General features: G+C 38.0%; 1 protein-coding gene across 1 annotated transcript; it reads left to right on the forward strand.

Moving 5' to 3' along the window:
• Positions 1 to 592: 592 nt before the first annotated feature.
• Positions 593 to 19,319, forward strand: LOC139948175 (AP-3 complex subunit mu-1-like). Its single transcript, XM_071946231.1, has 11 exons — positions 593 to 770; positions 4,154 to 4,232; positions 4,532 to 4,637; positions 5,875 to 5,987; positions 7,141 to 7,262; positions 7,925 to 8,051; positions 9,397 to 9,543; positions 10,812 to 10,885; positions 12,844 to 12,946; positions 14,761 to 15,039; positions 15,713 to 19,319. The coding sequence occupies exons 1-11, from the start codon at positions 736 to 738 to the stop codon at positions 15,776 to 15,778; spliced, it is 1,251 nt and encodes a 416-aa protein (XP_071802332.1). The 5' UTR covers positions 593 to 735; the 3' UTR covers positions 15,779 to 19,319.
• Positions 19,320 to 21,114: the final 1,795 nt, after the last annotated feature.

Below are 21,114 nucleotides of genomic sequence, written 5' to 3' on the forward strand. Positions count from 1 at the left end.
TTCTTCCCTTATTAAATTAATTGGGCTGAGCTAATTAGCAGACTTAACAAGTTGGGACGCTAATCTGATATAGCCAGGGGTTTGTGGAACAGATTTATGAAATACAAATTAATTATACTTTCCAATTTAGTTGGAACTCTTGGCTTTGTATCTGCCCACACCTTACGCGTGTACAATCCCATCGCACTGTCTTCGACGGTCATTGACGGTCGTTGACAGTTTTTTTGAAATTTGGTGCTGGCAACCAATTTGGTGCTCACCACCAAATTTGGTGTTGGGCTCAAATTTGGTGCTCACTTCATTCTGGTATTTTTACGCTGCACCGGTTAATGACAGCGCCCTCCATCGTCGCATTAATTATTTCATGGTGATTTTCTTGGGGGGGGGGTGTTAAAATGCAGTGATGGATAACAATACTATAGCAAGAAATTTTGTTTGATTTGTTCGCATAGAATCGCCAATGAATTAACGCTTTCCTTAAATTTTACTTTTCTTTAATTTACTTTTCTATTTTGCAATTCTTTTACGCGTACGAGGTTCATGGTTTGACCTTTCTTGACCCAGCATCGATTTGCATGATTTCTATTTTGTGGGCAGGAGCTAGATATAGAGAGAGCACAGGAGATACGTGTATACTCACTGTACTTTATGGTGCGAAAACGTGAAGTCCAAAATTCACACTTCAGACATTTTTCCAATAATAATTAAAAAGAAAAATACAAACAGCAATACAAGATGATCCACAGCTTATTTATGATAAATCCTTCTGGGTAAGTAATAATCATTTATCAATTTATTATTTGATAAACATATTTTTATAAATTAAAATTTTTATTTACAATTATTCTTGAAAATGAAAGGACATTTTCATTCAATATAATCAATCATTTTTCTTTTAAGGATACTTTTTAAATAAATTAAGCCTACACATTTTTATTTTGTTAGTATAGATTTTGCCAGCATTGAACATGTGCAGCATCATGCTGCTGCGGCTGTTCTTTGAAACACGGTCCGGACCATTAACAATTTAGAATAACAAACTTTAGATTTTATTTCCCTGAAATCAACAGGAGCAACAATACAAGATAACATTAAACAAAAACATATAATATAGCTCATTCCATCTCTCATGTTTTAGGTTTATCGCAATTCAGAACCGCGATGTGTTATCGGTAGGCATTTGCTAACTGCGGTGTATGTTGTCACGTACGCATGGCCTATATCTGTGTGGGTTCAACATCCCCCTCTCTTGACATTTTGCTAGTTGCTATTTAGCCTATAGACCTTATTTATTGTCATATACAGCCTAATAATCCTTGTGTACCCTATATTCACGCACTGAAGACTTGAGAGAGAATTTTAATTTAATTAACCATGTTACCAGAACCAAGAACAACTTTCAGCTTTATTTTTATTTGTCTGATGTCAAAGCCCACCTAAGAGGAGAATTTCAAGCCCGCGGAATGCCATCGAAGCACAATGAAGTTCGTCGTCTGCACTCACTCACTCAGTCGACCCAAGTTGTCGCGTTGCCGCATGTTTGAGTCGGGCTCTATGTCTGACACGCCACACAACTCTATCCTGCATACAGCTGATTAGCTCCTCCTTGTTGACTACTCCTGCATCCTCGATCAGGGTCTTGAGCATGGTGTTAGTGGGTCTTCCGGGGCCACGCCTGCCGTGAGTGGGCTCCCACACGATGACTTTATTGGCTGGTAGCTCTGGGTGCCATAGACAGTGACCAGCAAGGCGCAACCGGCGCTCCTTGATCTTCTCACTCAGTGGGGGGATGTTGCCATAGAGCTCCAGGTTCTTGATGTGATCTCTCCAGGAGACATTCTGTGCCATCCGTAGCATCCCTGCTTGTCTCGGGGCGTAGTCAAGTACAATGATGAATAAAAACGGAGCCAGCGTGTCGCCTTGCAGAACTGCCAAGATTTCGAACACATCGCTTTCTCCGTCCGGGGTGATGATTTTGGCAGTAGTATTGGTGTACATGGCTTCGATGGCTCGAAGAAGCCGTGGTGGGATTCCATACGCCTTCAAGATTTTGATCATCTTGCCTCTGTAGATGGAGTCGAAGGCCTTTTTTAAATCTATGAAAGTCAGTACAGCTGGCAGTTTGTTGTTCTTGACTTCCTCGATAATACGGCGGAGGGCTAAGATCTGTGCGACAGTAGAACGTTTTTCTCTGAAGCCGTTTTGATTGTACCTGAGTTTAGGGTCAATGGCTGCTCTAATTCTATTCAGGATCAGTCGGTTATAGACTTTGGCCATGGTGCAGGTGAGACTGATTCCACGGTAGTTGTCTGGTGAGGACAGGTTTCCAGATTTTGGGATTGGGATTATGTTGGACAGGGACCACTGGGTGGGCATGTTGTTCGCCATCAGGGCCATATTGCAGAACTCAAGCATTATTACATCAAGCTCACAGTTTCTCAACACTTCCGGGGGAATGTCATCTGGGCCTGCCCTTTTCCCCTGCTTGATGGAGCATTTGACTTTCCTTAGCTCTTCCATCGAGAAGGGGCCATCATCAATGTCAACGTTCTTGAGTATGTCTGCGATCTCCAAATCCTCACCAGTCACAGAAGGAGGATCTCCCAGCAGATTTCTGAAGTGGGTGAACCATGACTTAACGCGGTTTTCTGGCGTGTCTCCCTTGACTTGTCCTGCTTTTGACCTCTTCCTGCCACTGACCTCGTTGACTATTCTCCATGCCTCACCATGTTGCTTGCTCTCACGAGCTACCTCTACCTCCTTGATTCTAAGTGCCAACTCTTCCTCTCTCAGCCTTTCATACACGTCAAATAGCTGAGCTTTGGCCAACTTGAGGCTTTCCTTGAGCTGTATATTCTTGCTCCGGATAAAGGCATCATGTTGTTCCTCAACTGTCTTTCGTGCTGCAACAACTTCTGGGTGATCAGAATTGTGACTTCTTTTTACTCGATTCACCTTAGGCAAGCTCTTCTTTGCCTCTAAGTTGGCCTCGATGAAGTGCTGGTAAAGAGATGTTGCATCCTCCTCTCTTCTTAACTCTCCTTGCTCGTTCACTTCCTCCCCTTCTCCCCCTTCCAATCAACCTTCTCCTTGAAGCCTGTGGTCTTGGGTTGTCTTAGGCTAAGCCTACATGTAACTTGCATCGATACAACCCTGTGATCGGAGGCCACTGTCCTGAAGCTGCTGTATGCCTCAGCGTTAAGGACACTGTTGCGCCACTTTCGTCGAACAAGAATGAAGTCCAGTTGGCAATGGTCTTCTGTGGCTCTGTCTTCAAAAGTCCATAGTTTGCCTCTTCGCTTCTAGAACAAGGTGTTGGCTGCAAGGAGGCTGTTTTCTTGGAGAAAGCTGACTAGAAGTTGACCATTCCGGTTTGAGTCGTCTGTGTGGTACGTGTAGCGAACGTCCTCTGGTCCAAGTCTGCAATGAACCCAATTTGTGGGCATACATTTTACATCACATAAATTCACGCACTTGTTTTGAAACATCAATACAAGGTTCCTATTAAATGTCGCCTTTCTTCTAAACACTCAAGTCCGTGCTGCCGTGAGGCAGGGAAACTAGACGACAAAAACTGCCAGTAATAACTGTTTACCCCATCAATTTTTTTATTTCTACCAGGCTAATTAACTGAACCCCCCCCCCCCCCCCCATCTTCCAGCCGGCCCAGCCTGTGGTGAAGCTATCCATTTACAAAACTACTAGTATAAATGTATTCTTGAATTGAATTGAATTGAATTGAAGTTGTACAACACTAAAATTCTGGGTTTTTTCATAGATTTTTTTTTGTATTATAACAAATTCTGAATAATAAATTTGCGTAATTTTTCATAACGCTTTTGATGTTTTTGGGTTTATCTTGTTTTAACCCCGCGTACAATTGGAACGCGTGATAATTAAAAAAAAACAATGGTATTCAAAATTGATTTAATTTGCTACATTAGTGAGCAACTTTTTAGCAATATTGATTCAATTGTTCATGTTGTAACCAGATTTGAAAAACAAAACAAGTGGTAGATAATGTCAACTTGTTTGTCGGTAAGGTTCAGGAATGATTGTAAAAACTATGCAGAGCTCTGTTTCCACAAAGAGACAAACTAGGAAAATACATTCCTTTTTATGTGACTGTTTTATTTATTCCTTTTTTTTCCAGGGATATTTTTATGGAAAAACATTGGAAAAGTGTTATCAGCCGCTCAGTATGTGACTACTTCTTTGAAGCCCAGAATAAGGTAACATATCCCTCTGCCTTAATAAAAACCAGAATTTGTAAACATCCCAACCCTGGTTGATATTGTTCGTTACTTCGTTGTGCTGGGAATAGACATATATTCCTAGATCAGAAGAGCATCGTTACTGTTTTACATACGTTATTTTTGTTTATTTATCAACAAAACATCTTTTTTTACCAGGCTTCTATAGGCTAAATAGTGTGTTTGTTTTTGGAAGTGTTTAATTATGTTACGTACATAGCTCATTGCTTGAGCTTGGTGACCTTTCATGATGTTGATCATTTCTCATATAATATCAGGTCAGTTGCCATGACGATGTTCCACCAGTAATAGCCACTCCACATCATTATCTGATCAGTATTTATAGAAGTCAACTCTTCTTTGTTGCTGTTGTGCAGAATGAAGGTTTGTTTCAAGTAACACAGTTTTAAAACAATTTTTATTCTAAAGTCTGAGTGCCATTATTGTTTTTTTCTCAAAACTCTCCTTTTTATAGTGTGTTTTATTTAAAATAACGGTTTGTATCGTGTGTTTTTTTCATATAGCGTTGTATAGCAAAAAAAACACTTCTTGAAACAGTTTTGCTTTTTGACTTTTTGGATGTGGACCAAATTAAATAGCACTTTGCTTTCAAACAATCATTCGACCACCACTTAAACATATTATCAAAGTGCTAACAGCACTAATAGTACAGTCAGTACACATGAGTTGAAATGCGTACGCTTGGGAAATTTGACACAATTGTCTAAGATCCTGACTTGGCTTCTAATTTGTGACCCGCTACGTGAAAATGAGTCAGATGTCGCCCAATGCATTATTAAGTTATGGACAGTTTAATGTGGAAAAAAAAAAAAAAAAACATTTTTTTTGTTTACTTTTTAAGATCTTTATTTGCATGGTTAACCTTGAGAACACTTACCTTTAGGCTATAAAGCTATAAAAACAACAATTTTGTGATCATACTAATGTCTTGTTTGTATCCTTGGTACAATGGTAGTTTAAAACATCACTTTACTTGTAATTGGTTTTGCAAACGGGAGTAACTCAGCAACGCGACACACCCCAAAGCTTAGACTTATACCAAATTACTGCTGCTGGTGTGTTCTTTCCAGCCATGCATACAACTCAATTCTTGAAATTGTCAACATCTGACTCATTTTCACGTAGCGGGTCACATTTAAGCATTAGCGCTGAGTGCTATTGTCCTTTTTATTACATTTTTTATAGGCCTAATGTTTACCTTCGGGGAAAAAACAAGATCTATATTAATGATTCATTGATGTAGCTTCTCAAAGTTTATGCCTACATGTACATTTTGCTGATATTGGTTTGTTCAGTTTTTATTACGTAAACCTTGATGCCAGGCATACAAACCATAAGACATGGGTGGTCACTGGTCAGGTGATGGGTGAATATTTATGCATGTTGGAATGTTTTGGTACTCTTAAATGAGGCCTCGTTGGTAGCTGTTTTTGACATTTCCATTCAACCTGGTTGAAACTCGTATTGTAAACTTTGAATTGCCTTAATTGGTGTTATTGGTTCTATGTACAGAACCTAACCATGTTCTAGGGTCCGATTGGTAGTACACTTATTTACACGCTGAAAGACTCCAAATCTAATAAATTATATTGTCTTCCAGTTCCTCCACTATTTGTGATAGAGTTTCTTCATAGGATCTTTGATACCTTTGCTGAATACTTTGGGGAATGCACAGAGACAGCAATTAAAGAGAACTATGTAGTTGTTTATGAGGTAAGTAAAGTTGAGTTTGTTCAATAATGTATTACACAATAAGACCATTTATAGGACAACGAGCATTTATTGCAGTAGATCTCTATGCACAACACATAAGATAAAACAATGAAATGAAATATAAGGCAATCGTTACAAAGATAACGATTCAAACATATGAGTCTTTAAAAGTCCTTTGAAAATCGGAAGAGAGTCAGCTTGGCCAATATTAAGAGGTAAGGCGTTTCATAAGGCATGCAATGAAGTGGAAGGCTCTTTGACTGAAGAGAAAAAGTAATTTGAGTCAGTAGGGATTTGCCAGCAGAACAAAGAGGACCAACAGGAATACATTTCTGCTATAAGGTCAGATATATAAAGATGGACCATGGAGAGCTTCTTGTAATACATGTAAGCCAATAAGCCATTTGCTAGTTAGATTTGAAAAATGTCTGGTACAATGACTTTAATAGACCAATCCATTAGGCTCCGCCCACGACGCACGTGTGAGTAAGAACACGAGAGCCTCTCCAATGCCTTTCTGCACAACTCTGTTGCGCATGCCAAGCATATGCGCACGCATGTCGGACGTTATTTGTCGAACTTTCGTTGCGTTGTGATTGGTCAATATGCAGTGGGGCGGAGCTTAATGGATCGATCTATTGCTTAGTCACAATGTACCGCTTAAATTTGAATTCCACAGACTATAGAGACGGTTGCTATGTCACATGATTAGGGGCAATGTTTTGTATAGCAACCTCCAGATAAGCAAACCCTGTTACCATTGTGCCAAATACATCCATTCAGAATCATGTATGGGTGTTCACCGTCTCTTACGTAACTAAGCAAAAGCTTGCCCCTAATCATGTGACATAGCAACTGTCTCAATAGTCTGAGGAGTTAAAATTTAAGTGGTAACTTGTGACCAAGCACGTCATTGTACCAGACAAGATTCAAATCTAACACGCAAATGGCTAATTAAGCCAAAGTGAAATTGACCCAAACCTCAATCAGATCCCCCACATTCAAAGCTACAACTTTTTTTAAATGTCTTGCTGGTTGAGCTTGAATAACTTGTTAAAAATTCATATCAGTCAATGAGATCCCTACGTTGTGTTCTGTGTGGTACAAATCCATAAACTTTTATTTGACACTCTTTGTTTTTGTCTCTTACCAGCTTTTGGAAGAGATGCTTGACAGTGGTTTCCCGCTAGCGACAGAATCCAACATTCTGAAGGAATTAATCAAACCACCAAACATCCTTAGAGCAGTGGTTAATACAGTCACAGGAAGCTCAAAGTAAGATAGAAAATAGAATCTTAAAATCTCTTAAATAATTGTTGTTTGGTCAATATGATATTTAAGAAGTTAATATTTTTCAGTATCGTACATATATACCGCGTGAGTCATAAAAAACGCAATTATTGGATGGGAGCTATCATCTTAAAAACAAGAAAAATCTTGAACAATAGAGTTCATTTCTATGTAGGACTTACCTTTTTAATAGTGAAAGAATTGGGATGATTGATAAATGCTTAAAATCGGATGGCATAAAAAAAAAAATTTAATAATAGCTCACATCCAATGATTACATTTTTTATGACTCGTCTGGTATATTCCCTGTCAGTTTCCCTTGTGGTTTCATTGTTTGATATTTGAAAAACACTTGTCACATCCCTTTCAAGGTGATCCTTCTGCTGCTGCTTCCCAGGTTGTATCGTAAGCTTAAATGTGATCCCTGGTTGTACATGAACAGCAGTTAAAGGTTGAATGGCTTACTGGCAGTCCCCGAAGACACCGTGTCAATAACATTATTATTATATGATATTCAATATTTCTAAAGTATCTGTAACTCCTAAAACAAATGTTTTTAAATCTGCAAGTATATACTAAAATTTATTTCATGTACCATTTGATCTCAAATTTGCATTTAATAACATTTGTCCAAACTTGTTGTTCAGTGTTGCAGATACGTTACCAAGCGGACAGTTGTCCAATGTGCCATGGAGGCGAAGTGGGGTCAAGTACACCAACAATGAGGCATACTTTGATGTGATTGAAGAGGTAGACTGCATCATAGATAAATCTGTAAGTACTAAATATATACATCAGTTCCAGTAAGGCAGAAGGAAGCACAATTTACCATGCACGGTTCTTCCCTTTCAATCTTGCAATGCAAGTAAATGTGTTATTCATTGTTTTTCCTTCTTAATCACATTGGGTGCGTTCGATTAGCTTCCCTGGGTCGACCCCGGTCTGCCCCCGTTACGAATAGCTTTGACGTCATTCCAGGGGTTCACCCGGGGTCAGCCCCTAGTGCCCTGCTTGTGGAACGGGTCACTTGGGGCTGGCCTGAGGTGCATGACGTCACCACGAGAGGGAGAGTGATCATTTGATTAGCTCTTGTCAGGGGCTCATGTGACTGAGCACCGCGGGGTCGACATGGGAAACCTAATCGAACGCACCCATTTTACATTTAGGCTTTTCTGCAACACAAATGTTGATACTACTGTTAGTGCACTTATTCCATACTAAAATAAAACATATTTCATGCAGAACCCGATACCTATAAATGGATTGCGCATGACGTCATTGACCACCATCTTTAAGGCAACATGTAACCGTAAAAGGCTGTCATTGGCTGAGAGTTGTGCAAGGCATGTAAACTCATGCACTTTTCTATTGTTTATCATCAAATATGGCGGTCAATGACGCTGTGTGCAATCCATCTTTTGCCACCAAGCAAGCTCTTGATTTAAGCATCTGATACAAAGGGGAAACCTAAAGGTCATGTGATCAATTTCTTGATCATAAGTCACCCATCCCCCCCCCCAAAGTCATAAATATATTGATTTTTGTAATCTTGAGTGAGGATGAAGAAACAAAATACTGAGTAATCAGTGTTTTCATCTGAATGGTTTGATGAAAGCTAAAACTACAATCTATTCTTATATTAACATTGCCAGAATACTAATACTACTAATAATAGTAATAGTGGCTTCTTGTATAGTGCTCATATCCATCACTCAGTGACGCTCAAGGCACTTCAACACTCAGTATTTTCCTACAAGGTATGTGGAACTGCGATTGAAGTTTAAGACCTACTCCTTTTACATAGCACCATGTAATGGTTTACAAGGTGCTGTGGCGCATTATACATTGTGTACAGCCAATCAAACCAGCAACACTTGGACGAACCCCTTCTCTTTTGGATAAGTGCACTGGGCTCTATTACGGGGACCAACAGCTCTACGTTCTATCTGAAGTATGAGGCATCTTGATTAAGTATCTTGCTTAAGAACACAGGTGTCATGACTGGGATTCGAACCCACACTCTGCTGATTAGAAACACCAGAGCTTGAGTCCTGTGCTCTTTACCCCTAGGCCATGACACAACAGAATGACATAGTATTCTTATATCTTTGTATACCAGGGTTCTGTAGTCTTTGCAGAGATTCAAGGTCATATAGAGTGTAGCGTCAAACTCTCTGGGATGCCTGATCTAACCATGTCATTTGTCAACCATCGCCTCTTAGATGACGTCAGTTTCCATCCCTGTGTCAGATTCAAGCGTTGGGAGGTATAGTTGCTCAGATTTGTATTCTTTTTTTTATTAAAGACACTGGACACTAGTGGTATTTGTCAAAGACTAGTCTTCAGAGTCGGTGTATCTCAACATACATGTATGCATAAAATAACAAACTTGTGAAAATTTGAGCTCAATCGGTAATAAAAGAAACAACACCCTTGTCACACGAAGTTATGTGCTTTCAGATGCTCGATTTCAAGACCTCAAATTTTAAATCTGAATTCTCCAAATCAAATTCGTGGAAAATTACTTCTTTCTCGAAAACTTCTGTTTCTCACAATGTTTTATACTATCAACCTCTCCCCATAATACTTGTGTCCAAGTAAGGTTTTCTGCTAATAATTATTTTGAGTAACTACCAATAGTGTCCACTGCCATTAAAGGGTCTGGGTACCTTTTTTTGTAGGACACAAAACACGTCCACAGATTTACATTAAACTTACACAGTTTTAATATACTGATGGTAGAAAGCTTCCCTTAAAATATTACTTGCCGAGTATGCCTGTGATATATTTTCACAAGACCCGGGGGAAAGTACTGAGTATACAGTCGGTGCATGGGTAAAAACCAAAATTAATATTCTTTATCCCCGATGCAAATTTAATATCTCTTATAGGCATGAACTAAGTCCACAAAAAACTTTAAATTTCATTCTCAATAGGGGAGGTTAAGCTGTACGTTACACGAGCAAAAACGTAAACATGGCGTGGGAAAATGTTGTTGTAAAAATCTCACAACAGAAACATAGGCCCCCATTCTTACAGTACATTGTGACAATGTGTTATTTGTACATGGAATCAGGAAGAAGTAATATCCTTTATCCCGATGCAAATTTAACATCTGTTAAGGTCATGTCACACGAGGAAATTTACAGGCAACCAGTTCCAGACAATCTTAAAGAAGAAAAGCCATTCACATTTGAATGTTCACATATTATTTTTTGGGTTCATTAGCCATTGCTTTAAAAATTACTCATGTGCTACCAAAGTGTTCCTGTATCATGCACTGCAGTTGCCTCCAAGTTGTCTGTAAAAGTTGCCTCATGTGACAAGGCCCTTATACAGCTAAACCTCCCTAATATTTTGTTTTATTGATGGACAAGAGAGTAAGTGAAAGTACCAATGTTGTGTGTTTTGTCCTCCATAGTCAGAAAGAGTGTTGTCCACAACAAACTAAAAATGTCATTTTCACTACTTTGTTTAATTGATGAACAAGAGAGTAAGTGAAAGCAACAATGTTTTGTGTTTTGTACTCCTTAGTCAGAGAGAGTGTTGTCATTTGTTCCACCTGATGGCAACTTCCAGTTATTGACATATCACATTGGAGCTTCAAGGTAAGGTCAAAGTTGACAAGTAGAGAAGATTGTTGCAAGGCTGAATTAATCTCTGAATATGAACACGAAGTCATGAAGCTTGCTATTCCATTGGCTAGTGGTTACTAAAATCAAGAAGTCATGAAGCTTGCTATTCCATTGACTAGTGGTTACTAAAATCAAGAAGTCATGAAGCTTGCTATTCCATTGGCTAGTGGTTACTAAAATCAAGAAGTCATGAAGCTTGCTATTCCATTGGCTAGTGGTTACTAAAATCAAGAAGTCATGAAGCTTGCTATTCCATTGGCTAGTGGTTACTAAAATCAAGAAGTCATGAAGCTTGCTATGCCATTGGCTAGTGGTTACTAAAATCAAGAAGTCATGAAGCTTGCTATTCCATTGGCTAGTGGTTACTAAAATCAAGAAGTCATGAAGCTTGCTATTCCATTGGCTAGTGGTTACTAAAATCAAGAAGTCATGAAGCTTGCTATTCCATTGGCTAGTGGTTACTAAAATCAAGAAGTCATGAAGCTTGCTATGCCATTGGCTAGTGGTTACTAAAATCAAGAAGTCATGAAGCTTGCTATTCCATTGGCTAGTGGTTACTAAAATCAAGAAGTCATGAAGCTTGCTATGCCATTGGCTAGTGGTTACTAAAATCAAGAAGTCATGAAGCTTGCTATTCCATTGGCTAGTGGTTACTAAAATCAAGAAGTCATGAAGCTTGCTATTCCATTGGCTAGTGGTTACTAAAATCAAGAAGTCATGAAGCTTGCTATTCCATTGGCTAGTGGTTACTAAAATCAAGAAGTCATGAAGCTTGCTATTCCATTGGCTAGTGGTTACTAAAATCAAGAAGTCATGAAGCTTGCTATTCCATTGGCTAGTGGTTACTAAAATCAAGAAGTCATGAAGCTTGCTATTCCATTGGCTAGTGGTTACTAAAATCAAGAAGTCATGAAGCTTGCTATTCCATTGGCTAGTGGTTACTAAAATCAAGAAGTCATGAAGCTTGCTATTCCATTGGCTAGTGGTTACTAAAATCAAGAAGTCATGAAGCTTGCTATTCCATTGGCTAGTGGTTACTAAAATCAAGAAGTCATGCAGCTTGCTATTCCATTGGCTAGTGGTTACTAAAATCAGGCCTGTGAGACTTCCGCTCGTAGGTGGAAATCCATTTTTTTATTTTCCGATTTCAAATTTTTCTTGTGGGCTTCGTCTTTCCCCGTCTTCACCAATGATTTTCAAATAATAAACCACAAAGGAAACTGACTGACTGGGTAATTTGTCTTTAATGATTTTGGGTTGAACAACGTAAAAAATTACTAGAGCGTAATCAATGACCTCAAGATTTACATGTTGGCGCAGAACCAACTGAGCTATCTAGGCCTATCGTTCTTCCTATTTTGTCAATAAATTTTGTTCAGGGGGCCAGTCAAAAGCACTACAACCGTAAACTGAAAATGATTTTCATGCACAGTTTTCTTGCAAAATTGGTGCTTTGCATTGGTATTTGTTTGTTCATGATGTTGTTTTACCTTATGGTCACTGATAAAGGTTCAGTCAAAATAGCTTGAAATCTGACTTGCATTAGTTTGAAACATGACAAAGATTTCCATGCCATTTTTCTAGTTGTTTGAGCACAGTCACACGCACATGATAAAACCTGCAATATTTATAGAGTGTTGTGTTAATAGTGTATTATTGCATACAAAAATGAGTAGGGGTTACAACTTTGCACAATTCAATTCAATTTTCAATTCAATATACATTTATTTCCACAAAACATTTCCACACTTGCACACATATAAGATCTAGTAAGATCTGTAGTAACACCATCTACATGCAAGAAAAATATATTTATATGAGTTGTGTTGCTGAAAAGAACGTGTGGTGTAAGAAAAAGCTGAATTGTTGATTTGATTTAAAATGGTATTTAGTATTAACACACTTTCTCTCCGGGGTTGCCACCCTTGCAGTTTGACCGCCATTCCTGTCTACATCAAACCAAACATCTCCTTTAGGGAAAGTTCTGGAAGATTTGACATCACTATTGGACCAAAACAGACGATGGGAAAGACAGTAAGTAGCTGTGATACCTACCCATTCTCTCAAAATATATACAAAAATAGTGTTAGTTACTGCTGACTTGTAAATTCTAAAATAGGGTTAATAGGGAAAGTATCTGTTTGGTAATCACGCGTACAAAAATATTGGCGTCAAAAACTACTTAGAAGTACAGCAGCTTTCAATAAGGTTTGGGTACTGTTTGTACGACACAAAACACAAACGTTTACAGATTTACATTTAACTTACCCGGTTTAAAGATAATGATGGTAGAAAGCTTTCCTTAAAATATTATTTGCTGAGGTGCTGTAGTATTTGAGAAGTGAGTAAAACAATTTCACAATAATAATTTTCCCCTAAGTGAGATGAAAATTATTTTAGCATGTACAGTGAACTTACGCGACTCTCCTGAAAACATTGCTATGTGATTTTAACTTATTTTTCTTAAAAACTTGACGACATGAAGTTGAAATCTCTTAAGGTTGATTATATTACATACATATATTTATTCACAATGAGTAGGGAATCATGCCATGGCCAAAAGCTTGATGTAGAGCTAAAAACCAAACACACGTTGAATGAAGGTCATTGCCATGATAGACGCTACCGGTGTATAAGCCACTGTTTACTATCAACCACTGTTTACTATCAACCACTGTTTACTATCAACCACTGTTTACTATCAACCACTGTTTACTATCAACCACTGTTTGACATATTTCTTTCTGACATAAAGTGACCTTGTATTATTGGCCATTTCCTGGCAGGCAAGATACTTCACTAGTGATTGAGGAAGTTTTATATTTGTTTCATACAAAGTTCAAATACTGCAAATAACAGCTGAGCATGTTTATAAGTGCTCCGCCCTGTGTATCAAAACTTGGGAAAAAAGGGAACTATCTGTTTTTATATAACACCCACACAGATCCTTGCCATTTGGTTGGAGGATTGTCCGTCACGTGATAGCGAATAAAAGTACCATTGCACGCTGAGTCACTCACAGTGCTTTTTTGTTCCATCCGAAAAGTACCATTGCACGCTGGCACTCTGCCAGCGTGCAATAGTACTTTTCGGATGGAACGAAAAAGCTGAGTAAAAACATCACTGCGTGCGCGTGTCTTTGGTAGCGCAGCAGTGTTACTGCAAGGCATATTAGTAAAATTACTAGCATTCGGCTTCTACAATTAAAAATTGTAGGCCTACGCTTGGTTTGTTTTGAAAGTTGTATCTTTCAATCAAAATGACAAAGATCTACTTGGATGTTATATAAAATAAATAATGAATGTTTTTCATTCGTGCAATGGTGCGAATATGTTCATGAGTTGAAAGCTGGAAAGTTCCATTCAACTCGGCTCCGCCTCATTGAATAGAACATTCCATCTTTCAACTCATGAACATATTCGCACCATTGCACTCATAAACCTTCATTATGTGTATACAATTCTACCTCTATGGTTACAACCAACATGGCCTGTAGTATGAATATTGGGAATGTTTTGTACCTATCTGCCTACATGTAATATATTAATGGTGTGAGGGCACCAAAGGAAGAAAGAAATAGTCCACATTGTGACCAAAGCTGTAGATGTGTCTTTCTTGTGAAGCACAGACTCTGTTTACCTTCTGGACTGTAACATTTAGGAGGTTCTGGGTCTAGAATAAGAGGGGAACACAGGCACATAAGCCATTGGCAGGAATTGTCACATTCTTGTCAAATCTCTTCCCTGTTACATGTTTGTACTTTTCATAAAGCTTTCTTTGTCTCCATGAGTATGTTGTTTTTTTGTATTATTAAAATAACCAAGCAATTGCTTTTGATTTGATTACAGGTAGAGAATGTAGTGATCACATCAGATATGCCTAAACAGGTTTTGAATATGAACCTAACCCCCACCCAGGGGAGCTACAGTTTTGACCCTGTCAATAAGACACTGTCCTGGGAGGTGGGTAAGATTAATCCCCAGAAACTTCCAAGTATCAAAGGGAGTATCTCTTTACAGAGTGGGGTACCACCTCCTGAGGCTAACCCAACCGTCAATGTTCAATTCTCTATCAGTACTCTGGCCATATCTGGAGTCAAAGTCAATAGATTGGATATGTATGGAGAGGTAAGTGTTCAAAATGAAATTATTATATTCGAGTACAATTTGTTTATTTATATTGATTATCAAACTACATTAATTTTGCTTGTGTTATAATCAGAGTTCCATTACTCCAAAAGTGCTCTATTCCTTTTGAAGCTTCACCGGGATCTTCCTCCAGTGTGGCCCCCTGACTTTTGATACCTTTTGTAGGTCAAGTTTTTGGCCATGACATGAATCCCTTTGAATGTAATATCATTTACCTGTAGATGTTTCATCATCATTAATCATCAAGTTTTTAGGAGAAAAAAATTAAAATAAATTGTCATCTCACTGAGTGAGACAACAAATATCTTTGTGAAATTGTTATCTCACAGCTGGTATTTTACAGTAAGATCTGTTGACGAAGATAACCATTAAGCACTTGCGTCTCTCTAAGGATATTATGAATGACAGCCCACGAAAATGAAATTGCTGAAACAGAATGGTTGTAAAAATAGATGCTTAAGATAATTTCATAACTGTCACATGTGTTTGAGGCTTGAATTATGTTTATAATATTTATTTTAATTTTTCTGAATTGCTAATAATTGGAAGCTGTCTTTTTTGTTTTTGCAGAATTCAGTATTTATTTTTCCTCCCATGTATCACTGTTATACACTATTAAAGTGATTATCAATCAATGTTGTTTTTGTTTCAGAAATACAAGCCATTCAAAGGAGTGAAGTATATAACCAAAGCAGGCAAGTTCCAAGTACGAACATGAGGCAGTACAAACCAAGGCCGTTATCAAGGCCCAATTTCATGGCTCTCCCTACCACCGAATTCGGTGCTCACGATCACCATTCTCCGCTTACGTGCAAGCGCCGAGCTTCTGCGCTAGCTGTGTAAGCGTAGAATGCCTAGTACTCTGGAGTACACATGCACAGGAGCCGAATTCCCTGCTAGCCTGTGAAATATGCTTCACAAGCACAGAATTCCCTGCTTACGTAAGCGCCGATTCTTTGCTTAGGGTTAGCAGAACCATGAAATTGGGCCCACATACCAAGTTTTTTATCTCAGTCTTTGGACCATGATAGTAGTTTATGTGTCAATCCTTAGTCATGTACATGTACGTATTAACAACTGTTAAGTTAAAATTTTACTATTTATATTGTGGGGTATTCATGGACAAGATTTCATCAGATTCTTATACTGACCCATTTCATGAAGTGCAGTGTGCTTACACGCCTCTTTCCTGAACACCATTTTGGGAGTCAAAACATACACAAAGAAATTTACTTCTAAAATGGTAGAAATGGTGGACGCGCATTGTGTGAAGGTGCATTCCCGTTGTGCAATTGGTCAATACAGGTTAATATGGTTAACATGAAATCTGGCTTTAAAGGCAGTGGACACTATTGGTAATTACTCAAAATAATTATTAGCATAAAACCTAACTTGGTAACGAGTAGCGGGGAGAGGTTGATAGTATAAAACATTGTGAGAAACGACTCCCTCTGAAGTGACTTAGTTTTCTAGAAAGAAGTAATTTTTCACGAATTTGATTTCGAGACCTTAGAATTAGATTCTGAAAGCACACAACTTTGTGTGACAAGAGTGTGTTTTCTTTCATTATTATCTCGCAAATTTGATGACCAATTGAGCTCAAATGTTCACAGGTTTGTTATTTTATGCATACGTTGAGATGCACCAAGTGAGAAGACTGGTCTTTGACAATTACCAATAGTGTCCTTGTCTTTAACCAGTTTGAAAAATTATATAAAGTTCATAAAAGGACATATTTTAATGACTGAGTGTAACAAGGGTTATTAAAATGATGCTTAAAGCTTTGCATGGTGTGAAGAAGAAAAAACTACAGATAATGGTAAGCTTGCAAGTACAACCATGAAATAGTTATTTTCTCCTAAAGACGAGCACAGTAACTGTTCGAAACGTCAAGACAAAACTGGCTCTTTTCAGAGCCAACACTCCATCAAAAAAGAATTACTACATGTACATGGTTGTATCCATAAGTTTAGTATTATCTATAGTTTATTCTTACAAGGGTATTATGTGTGTATTATATTTAGCTGCTTAGCAGGAGCCTAAAGGGAACCAGTCCAGGATCAATAGACATGACAAGTAACATTTTGGTTGGTAACCTGGTATCATTTAGCAACATTATTTGTGCTAAGTAAATCTGCTGTAAACCATTACATTGTGCTATGTAAAAGAATTGGTCTCATACTTCAAAATGAGCGTCACAAGTCACGGATATAGGTTTAAGCGCTATATGAGAATGCACTATTTATTATTATAACACACCTCTTGCTTTTTCTGTATTCTGGTTGGCTGAAACACGGTCACATGGGATGAACTAATATAGGCTAGTGATCGCACGCGCTCGTTTTGCGGGAATAGTACCAGAGCGGGCACTAGTCTTTACAAATAGTGCCCGCGGTAACAGCACCCTCTCTTCACTTGAACCATGAACAAACTACAAAATTCCTTTTTCTGTTCTTATTTGACATTTTAAGACCGAGCTGTGTTATAAAACACATATTGACTGGCATAATTGGGTAACTAGTGTACGTCTATTCCCCCTCGGGCCTGTGAGTGACCAAAAGAGCGACCTATTTCCCTCGGCCTTCGGCCTCGGGAAATAGGTCGCTCTTCTGGTCACTCAAAGTCCCTCGTGGGAATAGACATATACTAGTAACCTCATTGCCAGTCAATATGTGTATATTAATCAGAATGTTTTCAGTAGCCCTACTGTGAGCTAAACATATAAAGAATGACAAATCATTTAGGAAGTATCGGCATTCCAGTCCTGTGGGTTCACTATGCAAACATCACACAACCTACTTGCAAAACAATTCACCCAAAAAATCTGATGTCATCTTTATTGTTTATGTTCTGTGTGGGATGTTGTGCACGTTCATATGATGGGTTTATTTCAAAATAATGTGCTCATTTAATCCATTTTGTTTTGGTGAATCAGAATTTCACAAATTAAGAAGAAAAACACCCCTTAAACAAAACTGGCTGTTGAGGGGAATACAATCTTGCAATTCTTAGTGATGGGAAATTCTTGCTGCTTGGATCAAATTAATTTAAAAGCGTTCAATATACATGTAAAAATCTAAAAGCGTAATAGACGATATAAACAAGTATTTCAAGTTATTTTCAATCATGCATGATACATTTAATCTAGTTTCACTGTCATAATGCCATAGTGGAAAGTCAGATTTAAAATCTGAATGATTGAACATGAATATTTCTCTGTATGTAGATATTAAGGTAGTAAGGATCCTAACTGTTTATGTGATCTATCCAGTACTTGTGAACAATTCATTCCTGGCTGTTTTAATCTACATTCCCAGATTCCCTTACACCTTCGTGCATAACTGTTTTGTAATGAGTAATAATACAAAAATATTGTTTCCCCCTTGTATTACATGTAGATTAACTCTTTTTCCAGAGTAGATCAGTTTGATGGGATATAACTGTACAACATTACTCAAGTGCATTGTCCTTTGTGAGAAATTGTCCTATATTTTACATAATGAAGTGGTCAGGGATTTGAAGCTTTGCACGTTGTGAATGATAAGCACAAACTATAAATAATAGAAAACTTGCCGGCACAACCATGTAATAACTCTCTTTGAGGGACTGTTGGCTTTGGCTCTAAAAAGAGCCTGTGTGGTCTTGACGTTTCAAACAGTATTTAGGAGAATTTATTCTGAGACGAACAGAGTATACTTAAAACATGCTTGTACCTGCAAGTTTACTATTATTTATAGTTTATTCCTATAATATGGCCATGGAAATATTTGTATTGCCTTTACACAACCTACATCCATACAATTCTAGTTTATAAAGATAAGTAAACATGTTGTTTTTTATTGAATGGTAACATCCTAATTCTTAGGCCTTTCTCATGGGTGTAGTTTGTGATGCCTTGAATGAGGCATTCAACAGATACTTTCAGTCTTAACATGGGATTTCGGTCTTTACATGTACTTTAGTGCATTATATATGTTATGCTCTAATACATGTATTGGATATTCTCGTTTAGGTTTTTTGGTTGCATTATTCCCTAGTGCTTTGTATCCTTTGGAAAAGGCGCTCTATAAAAATGGGAAATATTATTAATCTATACCGAAAAACCGCAAGATATAATTTAGCATCAACATTGGGAGAAACTCGCGAAACACTGCAGAGGAAGCTGCAGCTTGAATTAGGGAAGACAAAGTGTTTACAGTAATTTGTGTTTTGGAAATAAATGTATATACAAATAAATAAGTATATTGATGTACATGGAACAGATGATGAAGTTATTTTATTTTCTTCAAAAACCTTAAATCTACTAAAATTGTTCCTTAGAAACAAATATTAGTAGAACAATTCTAACGGAGTTATCCTGCATTTTTAAAGACACTGTACACTGTTGGTAATTTTCAAAGACCAGTCTTCTTACTTTCCTAACATAATAATGCACAAAATAATCCTGTGAACATTTGTACTCAATTGGTCGTCGAAGTTGCGAGATAATGAAAGAAAAAACACCTTTGTCACACGAAGTTGTGTGCTTTCAGATGCTTGATTTTGAGACCTCAAAGACTAATTCTGAGGTCTCAAAATCAAATTCGTGAAAAATTACTTCAATCTCGAATCTAGGTTACTTCAGAGGGAGCCGTTTCTCACAATGTTTTTTTATTATAACACCCCTTGCAAGTATTCTGCCTGCTCATTGGTTTAGAGCGCGTCACATGACATGTCTTAGTTTTGCTCGACGACGGCCGTGTGATAGTGCGTCGGTTTGCCATGCGCTAGTCCGAAGACTAGCACATGGCGTGCAGTACCCAGACGTCCGTTGCGTGTACGAGGATGATAAATTAATAGTCTGTAACCATTTCGGATTGCACGACACTACATGCAGCACAGTAAATAAAAGTGTTTGCAATCTGTATTCGCGTCGTCCGTGGATTGTAGCATTCAGGTCTGTAACATAATAATAATAGTACAGTATTAAGAAATGTTTGGGGTGTTATAAAACAAATATTGACTGCTTTTACTCGTGCAATGGTTAAAAACTATGACTCCCTCGGTGATCCCCGTAGCGTTCTATTTTCCCTCGGCTTCGCCTCGGGAAAATAGAACGCTCCGGGGATCACCTCGGGAGTCATAGTTTTAACCATAGCACTCGAAGCAGTCAATATTTGTATACTATCAACAGCTTTTTATGGTAATAATTATTTTGAGTAATTACCAATAATGTCCACTGCCTTTAAAATCTACTAAAAAAAATATTTAGAAAGAAATATTAAGAGAACAATCCTAAGGGAGTTATTCTGCTTTTTTGAGTAATTGAGAAAGAACATTTGGTTTACTAAATCCCAATGCTTTATTTGATATAAAGTGGTAGGGTGCAGATATTCAATCATTGTTATTTTCATCAGGAAAGTTGTCATTTTGGGGAATATTCTTTTTCTGCTTTTCGAGAGAGAAAATTAAATTAACTTTATGTTTTGTGCAAATTCATTCATATTCACTGTGACAGAACTTTTCCAAAGAGGTAGGACTGAGTTTGCAGGACCAAGTATTTTGGAAGGATTAAGATAGTGTAGTGATAGAGGGCGTTTCAACCACCCCGAAAATCATTCATACACCTCATGGTCATGCATGGTAAGGTACATGTAACTTGTATTACCCCCTTTGGGTAAAATGTGACAATAGTGTTACCACATGGAGTCGACAACCCCTTTCACTTGCTTGAGTTTCACACAGCCTGAATGAACACCCTCACCCTGACCCCACCCTCACCCCACCCTCACCCCACCATCACACAAACCTCGCACAAATCCTCCTCAGCCAACCCTCACCCCTGTAAAATTCAAGATTCTCGCGGACAGTGAGCTTTTCAGTGAAATTGAAACAACAAACTTACAAATCATCATATCTCTTGCATAACAAAACATCCCTGAACAAGAATGGTATGTATTTAACGTTGAGAGGGTGAAGACCATTGCATTTGAATGATGAGTGTACTGTGGGCCTAGAATAACCACACCCATCCTGTTTGAATACAGAGTTGGTAATCTAAATCATAAGAGGAAA

This window comes from Asterias amurensis, chromosome 15 (assembly GCF_032118995.1).
Source record: "Asterias amurensis chromosome 15, ASM3211899v1".
NCBI classification, from domain to species: domain Eukaryota; kingdom Metazoa; phylum Echinodermata; class Asteroidea; order Forcipulatida; family Asteriidae; genus Asterias; species Asterias amurensis.